The 15,913-nt window shown below is 32.6% G+C and overlaps 1 protein-coding gene across 2 annotated transcripts in view; it reads left to right on the top strand.

Annotated features, from left to right (window-relative positions):
* The window catches only part of Ca-alpha1T (Ca[2+]-channel protein alpha[[1]] subunit T), a 490,322-nt gene that overhangs the window by 356,516 nt on the left and 117,893 nt on the right, over positions 1-15,913 (top strand). For both annotated transcript variants that reach the window (XM_071887138.1, XM_071887140.1), the window contains one exon: positions 7,006-7,117. In XM_071887138.1, the coding sequence (XP_071743239.1) occupies positions 7,006-7,117 (112 nt within the window). The remainder of the gene's footprint in view (positions 1-7,005; positions 7,118-15,913) is intronic.

Genomic DNA, 15,913 nt, shown 5'->3' with positions numbered 1-15,913 from the left:
CAGCAGCTACTTAAAGTAATCTTAATGCAGTTAAACACAAATATGAATTAATTACAAAATATGGATTTTTAGTAATAATAAAGTCTAAGGTTTTTTGACAGCTTTGTTTTTTATTGAAAAAGATTTCAAATAAATATTATTTTTTAACGAGGTATTTTACATATTTTCTTTGGAGAATGTGGTATTAAGCCATTATTATAAACTAATCTGTGTCTGGAGGTAAGAGACCTATGAGAAACAAATTGATTTACAATTTCTTGCACTTTTAAATTATTAACATACTATTCGCGACAATTTGGAGTTACTTATATTCATACCTATATTCCAAGTTACTCCATATTTTATTATTCATACCAGGATTTATAGCGTTTTTTGCGTGTCTGTGACACGGTGTTCCGCTCTTGCTTATGCTGGATGAGCTATATGTGTACTTCCAAGGAAGACTATGTAACATTATTGATTATTTTTTACGCAAAAGGCAATAATTAACTGACCATTAGAACTTTGATACGACCTGAAATTAAAAGATGGTTATGTAGGTCACAAACTCGACTTAAATGTAAACTAGCAACTTGTAATATTACTAGATTAAAGCTGATTTACATTTAAGTCGATTTAATGCAATTTCATGCTATAAACTATCTTGTAAAATCCCCTTACCTATTTCAGCATATTACTTGTCCACGTGATATCCCTTTATTCCGCGAGATGACGCTTTTATGATACCTCAGATGATGTTATTTTATTATTTCCGCTAATTACGTTTGTAATTAGCTGTATCTTTTTTAAGAACTCATCTTGTTAATTCAATTAAAAGGGGGACTTTATGGAAGTTGGAAAGTTAGTTACTGAGATAAGGTCATTTAATTAAGAAGAATCGTTGAAATTTGAAATAAATAATATTTAGTGTTCTTGAATAATAATTTCACAGGCCAAAAATATTACATGTATACGTATGATAGCAGGGAAAACTCAACTTTATACTGATAGTGCTTGAATACCGAAATATTGAAAACAAAAAAATTTCACTTCTGGAAAAACCTGGAAACAAAAAGGTTGGAGATTGCAACTTCAACCCACTCTGGCCAGCTCAGTGTCAACCGTATCACCATTGACCACACTCACAAGCACTTAAAAGATAGGTGCGGTCTCAAGGATCATCCTTGAAGCAGCAGACCAGTCAAGCTAATTCCTAAAGCAGCCAAACACTCTTTTGAGGCTAACTCGTGCCCAAGTCCACGGCAAAACTTACAAAAAGAAGACCCCAAAACCTACTATGTGACAAAAGTTTAGAAAAAAGATCGTTCTTAACTCAAAAACATCAATTTAGCATTATAGATGTTTTCTTTACGATTTCTTCATTGACTTAAGACTAACCGAGATTCTGGATCTAAGTCCGCTGGACTACAGAATCTAAGTCGAATTCACAAATAATGCTTCTGTTGCTATATTGATGAAATCTATTTGTGATGTTTACCATGTTTACCTTGACTGTATAGTAGGGCAGTCCGTTTTAGGGGAGTAAACCCCCTTTTTGGATAAATGGTTAGTGATAAAAAGTAAATACGTACTGTCAAAAACATGTTTTCATTTTGCTAAGATGTTGACTTTTATTATATGAAAAAATATTCAATTAAAAAAGATTATTTTTTATAGGTTACTTCTAATCATAATGATGAGTAGTTTCATTTAAAATATTTTTTATTTGAGTAACAAATATAATCTTATTTTCAAATAACTAGAGGTTACAAAAATGGCATTGGAAGACTAAACTTTTTGAAATATATCTTATTCATCAATACATAACAGAAAATCAGATTGCCGAAAAATAGTTTCAATTTTAAATTTATGAGTCTGAATTTCAAAAGTTTCATTAAGATTCCTTAATGTAATATATAAATTTTGGTATATTTAACTTATCTTTTAAAAGAAGTTGTATTTATCATTTAAAGTAAATCGTTCAATATTAACAAAAATGCTCAAGGCTCTTCCTCCGCCACAATTTCGTGACTCTACTCTCCTAGAAGCACCTACAGCTTTTGATCATCATGATACTACTACGCCTATAGAGTTCACGACTGGGAAGAAAGGATCTATGAGCGTAGGATATATAATTATATATATTTACTTTAGAATTTTTATTGTGTTACTATTTGATTTAATATATATTCATAATTCTTAATAATAAAAAGAAACCATTTAAAAATCCGAGTCAGTTAAATCAATTTTAACAAAAAAAAACAATCAACTAATTATAATTATTATAGTCAGAAGTCACCTTGACGGAGAAACTTTGGGAATTTAATCTTATGGGGAAACCTTGTGGACACCTGAGGCAGTGTGAGGGTCCTTATGATATAGTTCTTATTGCTATGATTGTTATGTTCACTACGCAGTTTGACATGAGGGGCTATAAAAGGTTGAACAAAATGATTTAGATCCTATTAAATCTGCTCTAGTTGGTGTTCATTAAAAGAAACTCTGCCTGATAGCAATCCATAGCAATGCATCTTTGGATGAAGACGAATCCTAATCGAATATGAGACACAGGATAGAAATTCACTCGAGGAAAACTTGCTTTTGAACTGTTCTATTTGATCAGAAACTTACTAACGTGTTCACAACTCATCTAGGCAGTAAACATGATAATTCATATATACACTAGGGAACTCTTGGCGAGTTGATCGTGATCTAGGTATTAGTGAAGTGACTGAGCGAATTAATTGTGCTTCTCTTCTATCTGTAATCCATCTACCACATGACGACTGCTCCGATTTACAAAAACGAATCAGTCAGAATCTTTGATTTGAATAGAACAATTACAGTAAAATTTCAAATTATTCTATGATTATTTTGCTTATTTTCTCTGGCTTTTTTCCTCCAGCTAGATTAGCCTAATTCTTACTTCTTCTTTTTTAAAGTTTCAGTCGAAGTACCTATTTTATCAATATTTTGAGGATCAGTTATAAAATGATTTGATTAGTTGTCTCCATATAGTCCACTGTTTCCATAAAGTACGGTTACCCATAATTATATCCAATTCTTATATAGTACCTATAACAATATTTCAACAAAAGATTATATACAACAAAAAATTATATTACGATAAGCATAATTTACTAAAGACTTTTTTAGACTCAAACTAAGAAATACGCTTCCTTAATACAAGTTTTGCAAATATATGACAATCTCTTGTCATTTCGTTGTGATATTTTGTTGATACTTCTGTCATATTTTAAACTGCTCTTTCGACAGCTTGAATATGCGAAGGATATTTTTTTTTGGAAAATTTTGAGGATGAGAAAAATAAGTGTTTCCTGGTATGACTGGTAGAGCAATTTTTTGATCTCTTTCTTCTTTATTTTTAATCAATTTTATTGCTTGAAATTTATGCCTTGTCCCATATTTTACAAATGGATTCTTCTTTATGGAGAATCCCAAAGGAATAAAAATAAGCATTACAAAATTAAACAGACAAATATATCAGAAGGATTTTCTTCATAAACGTACAGACGTAGAATCCTATTGGCAGTAGTAAGCCATTTCGCATGATTTATAATTCCTGGTTTAAAAAAAAACAATATCATCCAAAACATGCCCTTCCGATATTTATGAAGAATTGGATATAAATATTTTTGATCGGTACTCAAATCCTTAAAATGTGTTAATGCAAGAGAAACTGAAATTGGAACAAAAGTTACGATTGGCAAAGTTAAACATGCTGCAAGCCTTTTTATTATGGGTCCAGAAAATATACAACAGCCAGCTGTCTTTCCATATATCTCTGTAATTTAATGACATAGAGGAAGTTTGTTCCCATGCAGCATAGAAACAAACCAGTGAAGAGATTTTTGAAGATATTCTTCCAAAAACCTTATAACTCTGCCTTTATTTTGAAGTAGTTTAGTCATTGATTAAAGTTTAAAAACTGCTAGTCTATACTTTAGATACTCTTCTAATTAAATACCAATTGAGAATTTGATAAGTCATTGACTATTAAACTTGAATTTTTTCGATTTACCATGCACTGTTTCCTAAAAAATGAAATATAATAAAATAGTCTGAGACATTGATATTTCAATCCGGTAGCTAAATTTTTTTTTCCCATGCACTTGAAATTTGGTACGTATTCTTATTTTTATATATAACATTGAAATTAAACTAGCCTTATTCGATTTTCTCATTTTTTGGTTTTTGGCCACTACATACAGGGTGTCCACGATAAATTGGAACTATCTTAAAATTCAACCTGCTTGATAAAAATGGAATTTGGAGTGTATTTGTTAATATGAAAAAGTTTGACATGATATTAAACAATAAATTTATTCAACATGTCCTCCCTCAGCAGCCACCATCTTCTCCATCCTGCCCTTAAAGGATTTACATGCCCTGATGACTTCCGCGGAATCGACAGCATTCCACTCCCTCGTAATGGAGCCCTTCATGGCCGCGATGCTCTTGTGGCTGACCTTGCACACCTCCCTCCCCAACTTCCCCTACCAGTAGTGATCACACAGATTAAGGTCGGGTGAGTTGGAGGGCCAGGTGTTGCGATCACAGAAAGGGATGCCGTGGGAGTTGAAGAGGTTAGTGGTCCTCATGGCAATGTGTGCGGGCGCTTGGTCTTGCTGGGATATGAACTCCCCCCCCACAGCGGGTGTATCCTTCATCCAGGGATGACGAACTCCTCCATGACTTCGCAGTACCTTATCGCGTTAACCCTTTCCTTGAGATTGAAGAAGAAAGGAGGCATCACCTCACTGGTGCTGCAGATGACACCCAGGGCCATCACAGAGCCCGGGAACTTTGTGGTGAAGACTGCAGGAACCTCATCTCTCTCCTTGGCAAGCCACCTGTCATTCTGGACGTTGTAGCTTCTGTCGACAGTCCAGCTCTTCTTGTCGGAGAAGAAGATGATTCTTCCTCCATAGCTCTTCAGGTCATTGAGGAGACGCTTACCGTTGGTGATCCTGGTGGCCTTCATTGATGCCGTAAGGATGTGTTATTTGGCCATTCGGTTTGACATGTACCCAAGGTCCTCATTCACAGCCTTGGAGACCAGCTGCTTGCTCACTCCACGGTTCATGGCCAACCTGGACAAGGAAGTCCTCGGCGAAGCCTTGATGGACTACCAGAGGAGGAAGCGGGGAGTGCGGATTCGGTCACTTCTCATGTTGTGGGCCTTGCGGCAGACCTTCCCCTCAACCTCTGAGGCATTGAATACCCGGTACACCGTGGTCTTGGGGTAGTTAAGAAGCTTGTAGATAGCAGAGGGCTTGTGTCCCGCGCGAGCTAATTCGAGGATGGCGTCTCTCCTTGCTTGTTCTTTGATGACTATTGTTTGTTGTCAAAACAATTGTGGTGGAAGTTATAGTGTATTGTTCACGCAACCTTTTATATTAGTATGATTTAACCCCGAATATCCACATTATGGATCTGGATGAAGTTTAAATTAATTCCAATTTATCGTGGACACCCGGTATAGTCAGACTTCAGTTTGTCCCCCGCCTGCTTGATGGAGGCCTCTACGGAGTAGAAACTCCTGTGAGGAGTACCAAACATCATCTCTTCAAGACGTGCATAGATAGAGTAGTCCAAAGGGTTTGCATTTGTTGTTTTGTTGAAGTCCCAAAAGGTCAGAGAGCTGTCTCTCAGGTAGACCTAGGTCTTATCTGTGCGATAAACCGGAGCTCCATCTTGAGTGAAAACAAAGTCGGGCCCGAACTCTTATCTGGCCTAAGGTAGCACTTTCTTTCCAGAAGTTCCATGCAAGCATCTGCTCCATCTACTAAACAAATATGGGAGGGATAGACTTTGCCGGTTCTGGCTACTGGAATTTTTGTTCAAAAAATATGTCCCAATAAACCTAAGACATTGTCTGGATGTTTGGTTGTAATGTAGCGGCTGTTTTGCCTATTCACGGTGCCATCAACAGGGCAAACTTTTTCATTGGAAAAGAGCAAAACTTTACCCAAATTTTTGCTGGCCTTGAGAAAATTTAGAATCATCTTTTCTTTTTCCAGCCGTCTCAGAATGCTTGTTGAGAATCTTGTCGTCTTTCTCTGTGATTTTTGACCAATGTCATTCGGGATTGAAAACCATAAAATAATAATAAAATGTGTACCACTAGATGAAATCAACCCTGTATATGATGCAATCAGAAATAAAGGAAAGAGTATAAAGGATGCTTCAACCACAGAGTATTCACACTTAGATGAATGATACAAACATTACCTCAATTGTCATTACTTTAGTTAAAAAAATTTATGATAAGATTTATTCATTATTAAGGCTTGTCAAGTTTGTCGTCCGTTCAAATGGTCCTCTTTTTTTTAAACGGTTATCGTGCTAACGTTACTCAACCGGAATGCCATCTATGAATTCTTACTATATAGATCAAATATTTTTGTGCAAATAAGTTAAATAATAACGAATATTAAGCTTTGATTTTTTTTTAGTTATGGTATCCTTAGGATATGAATTGGGTGGCAATCGAAACAACCGAAAATTAGCTTTTATGATGTTTTGATATCAGCCCATGCCAAGTTTCTACCTTCCTTATTTTAATGTATGTGACATTATATGTGATTTATTTTCAATTCTAAATCACAATGTAATGTATAAACAAGGATAAAATAGACAAATACAAAATAGTTTTAAAAGGATTTGAGTTCCATCAATTATTAAATACATTTTCACATCATCGAAACTTAAGAGATTAATAACTATACTACTATGTCAATTTGTTTTATCATTCAGAGTTCCCTTAAAAAACTATTTTAGTTATTTTCAGACAAAAATAACTTGTCTTTGTTTGCAATGAAGTTTATCTATATGCAATTATTAAAAAAAACGAATGGTTAAATAATCTAATAATAGCATTTAGACTTTTTTATTTCGGGAAAAAATAATTGCATTTTGATTTGATTAATGATCAAAAACAAAACATATAATGTTTTTTTTTTTTTGACATGTTCGTATAAAAAACTATTTTTATTTTTTTAGGTGGTTTGAACGTCTTACAATGACAGTCATACTTTTTAATTGTGTAACATTAGGAATGTATCATCCATGTGAAGACACGGATTGCAAAACGAGAAGATGTCAAATACTAAAGGTAAGCCTTCTGTTATTTACAGTTATACATATACAATTAATTAAACAAATTCAAAAAACTATTATTAATTTATTTTTTTGCTAATTATTTTTTTTAAATTTTTATTTCTGCAAGCAATTTGAAAGTTTTATTTTTATTACATAAAACAAAATACATAAACTATATTGAAATTAAATCTATTAATTAATAATTATTTTTAAAAAAAATGTAATAAAAAAAAGGCAAAAATATTCAAATTTAATTTTTCTGTTTATACATGAAGTTAATCACTTTACAAAAAAATGCATTTTTGATGATTTTAAATAACTTTTTTCTTCAATATTATTAAAATAGAACTACCGTAGGAGTTTAATCTTATTCATTTTTATTTTTTTAAAGATACTTTTTTTTTTTTTTTTACATGTGTAAAGTTGAAATTAATATTTTTAGAATATTAATATTATCCAAGCTTATAAATTATAAGAAAATAATATATATCGAAATAAATTATATGCTTAAATAATTATATAAAATGTAACTTATTCAATATCTGCAATAACATAACATTAATGCTTGAATGTTTTTGGTTTTTTCACATAAGCCTCAGCATTTATTTATGTTTATATGTATGTTATAATGATGATTCAATGATGTTTAATCATATGTGTGTTTCTACACATAATTATTAGAGTGGGTCGAATATGATAAAAGACAACACCTTGCCAAATTTTAAAACAATTGAACATATTTTGGAAGGACTCCTATTCAGTTGAAACTTTATTTATTCATATTTTTTTCATCATTACCTATAATGCTCAAAAGAATTTATTCCTGGAAAGAATTAACTGGTATTTTTAAATTATTATGACACTAATATTTTAAAATATCCAAAAATATTGTGTTTTATTTATCCATACGCATCTTTTGCAAAACAACAATATTTTTTTTTTTTTTTTTGCCTAACTTCTAATAAGTAGATATGTGAAAAATAGACATTTCTGCTCGTGGTAAATACAAACCTAGTATAAGTTATAAGAAATATTGTAAGAATTAGAGACTGTCAGTCAAAATTATAGCTGGTGACACGCGACTGGGACTCGAGTGAGACCTAAGTCGTGCTTTTTCTAACTCGACTTAGACTTCCAGTTTAAAGACTCGTAGTTGTAGCTCAAAAACTTGGTTATTAGAAACAATCGAACAGCAGTTCATTCTTTTTCTTTTTTTTTTTGCTATATATGTGTTATTGTGGTTATTTGATATATCTTAATTGGGCATGCAATTACATAAAGTAGTGGCTCAAATCACAAATATAATTCTTTTTAACCCTCAAATTCCCATAGTGGCATAATATATAACAATTTTTTTCATTTTTGTTGGCCAATAGTAACTATTTGACATAGATTTTTATTATGATTGTACGTTAAACCAGTTAAATTTTAAACTTTTTCGAATTTTGATTACGGCTAGTGTTGAAAAATTGTCAAAAGGTATCACAGATACTTATTTAAAATTCATACTCATACGAGGAATCTTAAGGTCGCACATTACGATCAAATATTGAAAAAAGAATAAGACTCATTACTTTATAAATATAAAAATACATTTTTTGTTATTGTGCAAAAAAATTGTTGTTAAAGAAATTTGTTTAACGTATAAAGTGATTCAAATGTCCAAAATCTATTTTGCCTTAAACTCATTATTTTTATTAAATATCTATCTCAAGAAGGATATCTTTCTTTCGATTCATGTATCGAATATATCAGGTTGGGAAAAAAGAAATTTCGTCTTTCACCTGTCCTTGAAAATGTGGATTAAATCATGTAAAATATGGAGATAGTAGTTAGCAGTCTTAGCTTTGCCCAAGAGCTGAAAATTGATGATAAAACCCTTTTAATCATTTCCAGAAGGCTGAATATATATTTTAAAAAAACTCGATTTTTAGTTGCCACGTGAGCTGACAAAAAAAATACCATGGATAAATTTTTATCTGCAAATCGCTGCTGAATCGCAACAAAAAATATATCCCCTTCTGAAGCAAATTGTGACTGGCGATAAAAAAATGGACACTTAAGACAATGTCAAGCTGTACTTGGGGTCTCAAATTTGGTTTCAATTTATTGACACGAAGATTACTCAAACTTTAAAAAAACATATCAGTTGTTGCACCCCTTCCAATGCTTCTTTCCTTTTTATCGTACTTTGATACTAAAAAATGACAATGAAATACATTTTTGTCCATATAAAAAGAAATACGCCTTCTCTGTTTCTATAACTTCCACATATATTAGTTTTTATTGATTTTTTATATCTATACAAAGGACTCTTGATGTGAAACAAACTTAATAAAATATTTTATCTACATCTTTTGTATGTGAGAGAATGAATTTGGAGGACCTTATCTGTTTTTTACAAATTAAATATTGGATTTGAAAAGTAAATTATTATAACATCCATTTTTTTCGTAGAAATTTACTAATTAAACAATATCCAATATATGGCACACTCAAAAAAAGTGGTGTTTTTTTTTGCTGCAAATTACATTCTTTGTGTATAGATGTTGTGTACAAGATGTAACTACTTTGTATTTTAGCATATTTTAGAAATTGTAACAAAAAAACGATATACATATAATTTTCAGTGAGGAATTTAAATTACTTGTAATGAGCGTAATTTGTAATAATGGATTATTATTTATATGTAAGATATATTAATTTTGTAATTTCTGACTATTTTGATGGAAATTAACAATTGTTAAACAATTATATAATTGAAAGATCTACGATTAAATTTCTCATCAATGCATAATAAATAAATAATGTTAATAAGATTAAAGGATTGCATTCATGTAAGGATGGTAATGAATATGTCGGATGAAGTAATTAAATAAAATGCAATATTTGAACGACGTAATAAAATGGACAACTCCTTTGGGAATAATTATTCTCTTGAACTTAATTTGTGTAGGTTCGCCTGTTGGTGGCTCCTAGGGAATGAAATATACATTATACAAATGTAACTCCGGTGTTTTTTTTAGCTGGCCCGTCTTTTTGGAATTGGTAATTTAAAGAATGAACATTTTTTTTCATTGCATTATTATTTAATTCCTGAGTAGTGAACATCCTTTCCTAAATAGATTCAATTATATCCAAAACCTGATTGAACATTCGTGTGTGCGCATAAAAGACCAAACCCTCAGGGTTACAGTGTATAGCACCTGCAGCAGCAACATTATTTTCCTCCATCTCCGTCCCACAATTAAGTATTTATCCAGTTCTTTCAGTTTCAGATCCCGTTTTCTTCATCCTTCATTATGGCAACTGAAAAAGGAAAATGGAAGACGCTGATATCTTGAAATCCAAACGTCAGTTTCACAAATCCCACTAACCTTTAATGCTATTTAGTTTGTAAGATTTGGATATATGCACCCTATGTCTGATATAACTATATTTTGCAAATTTGTCTTCTTTGAAAACTTTTTAGAAAATAAACGTAATGGGTTTTTTTTTTGTAATTTTTATTGTATACCACTCACCCATGATCATCAAAAAAAGCTATACTTAGTTTTACATCTTTTTCCCCAGAGCTTTCGTTCTGGCGCTTGCAAGTATTAAACAGAATGATTAGGCACCCCGTGCTCTTCTTTCTTCCAGTTATCAGGGCCGCAGTAAAGAAAGTTTTTTGACCCCTTATTTAAAATGACTCATCTCATTTTTTGGTGCAAGGTTTCCCCATTCCTCCAATATTGTTTTATTGACGACAAAAGTATTTACACTCAATATATCTATATTATATATATATGGTGCGTATGCTATCTGTGCCATGAAAATGATTATTTTTTCAAACTTAATTTTCTCACCAACTAGTTGTTGGAAAAAACAAACCAATTCAATAATATCACCTCTAGTCGAAATGAAAGCCTCTTTACGAGACCGAAAGCACAAGCAGGGTGAAAGCTCTTGGGCCTCTTTGCAAATACTGGAATTCCTTCTTGATTCCACAAATAAGTTTGTCTTTTGCATTGCATGGGCTTCGGTTGATTTGTTGTTTTATAGACCCTCCCCCCTAAAAAAACTCAGATTCTCATCCAGTAAGTTTCGTGGCTAAAAGTAGGGCGAGATGAAGTGGTCAAAATTGTCTTGGAGCTATTTGAGACTTTTGAGGCATTGCTGTTGTTAGATTAAAGATCTCCTTTAGAGGTCTCATAATCATCTTTAAAGGTCTCAATTTCCTTCCTGAATTAATCTCTTACTGAGTCCCAGAGTTCAAGCAATTGTTATGTTGTCGCTACTGGTGTGGATTTCAAGGAGGACTCCATGCCTTTTCCAAATATTTGGGACAACGAATTCATCAATTTTGTTCCTCCAACTAGTACAAATTTGAAAAAATTATCTAAAAAAAGCAGGTGCCAAAGTGTGCATGTTTCCCAATAGAGCTCGCTAAATTGCAGCATAGATATCTTGTCATACAAATATATATGTATACAGGTGGCTATAATATTGTTCATATTGATAAGACCAGATTACTGGGCTATGGAGGACAAGTTTGTTTTTTCGCTAATAAGTTGATTTTTTTTATAAAACAAGATTAAGTTTCTGTGTCTCCAAGTTTTTTTTAAGGTGGGTGCTGTTGATTCGAAAATATACTAAAAATAATTACAAATCCCAATCCAAGAATTATTTTACAAACGGAAGGAGGGAGAAAGAAAATTAGATACTATCTAAAAAAAAAATGAATTAGGTAGAGGAATAGAGGGTTAACCTTAGTATGTATCTTCATTATAGTTGAAGGAGAACATATTTCTAAATATCCTAATCATGATGAAATAACTTCAAATATTGCCTATCGACAAGTTTTACTAAACTCTGAAGATTTTTATAAATTTAATAATGTAATAATTCGAAATAAAATGTATATTACGGCTATGTCCTGCTAATAAATAAAATAATACTTCTTACAGCAACAGAAAATCATCACATACATCTTCAAGGACAATGTGCAATGTACACTCTAAACTCAAAGGTGTACATACTTATATGTTCTACTAATCCTGCATACCTAAATATATAATTATGTATACGTAGATAATGTAAAAGAAGAGATGTGTTCCCTAACATAATTAATTTTTTCTTCTAAAAGTAATCCAATTCCTTTTCCCGAAGCTTTAAGAGAATAGTACCGTCTTTCACACTGTACTTACTTGGTCAAACAAAGAAAAAAATATCCCTTGTTTACTTAATATGATCATATTCAACATCATACAACCACTATCAACTATCTCATTAATACCATCAAAAAACAGCATATAGATTGGATATCCAAGTACATACTCTTGTGTCAATATTAGGCACTTTACTCAGAGGCATGTTTCAAATATTAATATTTATATCTATGGAAATCTGTTCGTTTATTTACACAAGGAATTAAACTAGAGATAATTTCAAAGTATTTCAAATATACGCTACAAAATAAAAATGACCCCAAAAAAGGTGTATTTCCACTTTTTCCTCTTCAAAAGTTTGTATTTTACGACTCTAGATTTTAAAAAACAGGAAACTTCAATATTTTTAACAGATCTACATTTCTTTTTTCTTTTCTTTTGTTAATTTGTTAGATTTCAAATTAATATATTTGCATTGTTGAAATGATTCAAGTGGAACACAAACCTCCCGTTATCGCCAAGACGTTATCGTACCACAGGTCTACGACAAGTGGGGCTACCCGGTGGAGTCAGCACGCAAACTGTCTAGATGGGGGTAATGATCGACTTCCTACAAGCACCTGAAGAGGCACATCTTGTCCGGTTGAACAGGAGTCTCAAATTGTTTTACCTCCTAAAGCATAAGTATCGTCCTGTAACCTTCTTCAGCCATGAGAAGATGTGGACCGTAGATATGGTATACAACAGCCAAAATGACTGCTTCTTTGTTGATAAGAAGGAGAAAGACCCTATGATCTACACCACCTAGTTTCTGGTCTTGGTCATGATGTTAATGTTCGTCAGGTCCAAAGGGACGGGGATGCCGCCGATCTCCTTCAGCCAAAAACAGTGGGTTGGCGCTGACAAGTACTGCAAAGTGCTGAAGAACAAAATTATCACGTGGATGAAAGCCAAAGACGTGGACAACAAGCTCCCCTTCCAACAGGACTCAGCCCCACTCACAAGGCCAAGAAGACCCTCGACTTGCTCTAGGACGAAAAAATAAACTTCAGGAGCTTGCAGACTTGGCCCTCCAACTCTTCCGATTGGGCCCTTATGGACTACTTCTTTTAGGGGAAGTTAGAAAGGCAAGTTTGATGGAGCACCTATAGTTAGGTCGACTTCAAGAAATCTATCGTGAATTGCTGGGCCAATGTGAGTCCAACAAGTCGTATTGGTCTGCTGCTCCTTCCAGAACCGCTTCGATAAGGTTATCACTGCCAATGGGGGTTACATCGAATAATCCTTTTCTCAATTGATGAAAAAAAAAAAATCTTTAAAATTGAAATTTTAGGAGTTATAGCCCAAATTACATGTTCATCTCTGTATAACCCTTGTTACATTTTACAGGTCGGTTTTTAAATTTAAACATCGAAAAATACCTCTTATTGTCATTTTTCAGACTAGAATTTTTTTGACTTTTTTTAAATAGACTTCAACATTTCAAAAATAAAAAAGATCATTTTTATTTTCTAATTTGATGTGAAAATGACTTGTATAGAAAGATTGTTTTACGGGTCATTTTGACCCGCTTATTGTAAATGATATTTTATATGATTTTTTTTTTAGAAAATCATATACCTACTCTTTGCCCTCAAAATTATTTATACCCTTGTTAATTTTTGTGGGTTTTCATTTTTGTGAAGTTTGTTTATGAATTATTTGTACCAACAAGTGAAAAAATGGCATCAATGCACAATTCAAGGAATTTTGATTTCATGGGTATTTTATTGATGGATAACCAAATCAAAATTATCAATAATAGCAATGAAAATGTGTGTACCGTGTTGATCTTTGTCTTAAAGTTCTTTCAAGATATTTTAACAGAATAAATACCTTTTTTTTTTATGAGCAAATATTAAACAAGATAAGAAGTAACATCTTTCTACACGAGTAAAAATATTGTTATAGTCAATTTTTGCTCATCTGAGCAAGATGAAGGAGCTCAGTGAGGACCTGCATTAGCGTCTTGTGAGTTCTTATGGTGAATAAAAAGGTTTGCTCGTATGATCATGAAACAGTCCAAGCATAATTAAAAAGAAGTGATTAAAAACCTCAGCGGGCGTCGGAGGAAGGACCTGCATTAAGAAAACAACGAAGTCTTGACCAGGCAGGGACGAAGGTGTAACGATCCACCATCGAGCGAGTCTTGGTGTATCCAATAAAAGACTCCGCTGCTCAGAGAAAAACATGTAGATACCCAGCCCTTTGCTAAAGGTTATCTGAAGCAAGATCCCCGCTTTTGGTCAACTGTCTTGTGGTCTGATGAGACGAAGTTAGAGCTTTTTAAACATTTGGATATTCAGTATGTCTGTAGGAAATATATTAAGAATCATACAAGCTGAAAAACACTAACCCCTTCATGAAGAATGGTGTTGGTAGTATAATGATATGGAGATGCTTCTCTTACAATGGCAAAGCTAACCTCGCCAAGGTCCTTGGAATCATGAAGAAGGAAGATTACACCAAGATCCTTGATGAAAACTTGAAGAAGTCTACTGAGAAACTCCATCTTTCCCACAACTGGACGTACTAGTCGGATAATGATGCTAAACACAATGCTAAGGTGGTGAAGAAATGGTTCAAAGATAACAATATCAACATTCCAGAATGGCCTAATAAAAGTCCAGACTGTAATTCTATCGAGAACTTGTGGTGAGACTTGAAGACAAAAGTAATGTCTAGGAAACCGACCAACCAAACCCAGTTTTATGCCTCTGCCAAGGAAAAATGGGTCAATATTCCATTAGACACATGCAGGAAGCTTGTGGAAAAGTACAAAAATCGTCGAAAAGTAGTCATAAAAACAAAGACTATGCTATGAACTATTAACACATATGGAGGATAGGATGTGAATATTTAAGAACATAGTATTTTTTAGTTTTCCATCGATGAAATGCCAATCAAAAGTTCCTTGAATTGTGTATAGTTGTCATTCATTCACTTCTTGGTCATATATAATTTATATAAAAACTTGAAAAAAAATGCAACAGTAGCATCACAAACAATTTAAAATAACAAAAATTAGCAAGGTTATGAATAATTTTGACGACAAGTGCATCTAGAAAACTCAAAAATAATATTAATAATTAATGTATTCTTGTTATATCAAATATTATCACTATGGAGAGATAATAAGAGTTCTTAAGAGTAGATTTAGAGCATCAAGGATATTTGAAACGCAATATGTATGTTAATGAACGTTACTTAAGTTACTTAATGATAAGATGACAAAAAAAATGCATAACCATTAGTTTAGAGCAGACTTCAAGGGGGTCAGTAAATATCAGACTGTACTAAGGTTTTGATTTTTTTTTTTTTTTTTTTTTGTGTCTATTAGCTTTTATTTCTTGAACTATTTAGACCATAGATAAAACTTGTTGTGTAAATGGTGTGCAACAGATGGTACACCATTCACGAAGGGTCGTCATCGTGGCTTCATCATTTTTTTGAAGAAAGCCGTACCTGTGTTCTTATAGTGCACTGTGTAATTCACAGGCAGTACTTTACTGGTTGTCTTCATATATCAATAAAACTGGTATGACACCAGTTAATATGATCAAGGCACATTCTCTAAATCCCAAACTGTTTCGACAGCTTTGCATTGATAATGAGGATGA

This window comes from Lepeophtheirus salmonis, chromosome 1, assembly GCF_016086655.4.
Source record: "Lepeophtheirus salmonis chromosome 1, UVic_Lsal_1.4, whole genome shotgun sequence".
Lineage (NCBI taxonomy): Eukaryota > Metazoa > Arthropoda > Copepoda > Siphonostomatoida > Caligidae > Lepeophtheirus > Lepeophtheirus salmonis.
This window is presented reverse-complemented; position numbering and strand designations above follow the sequence as displayed.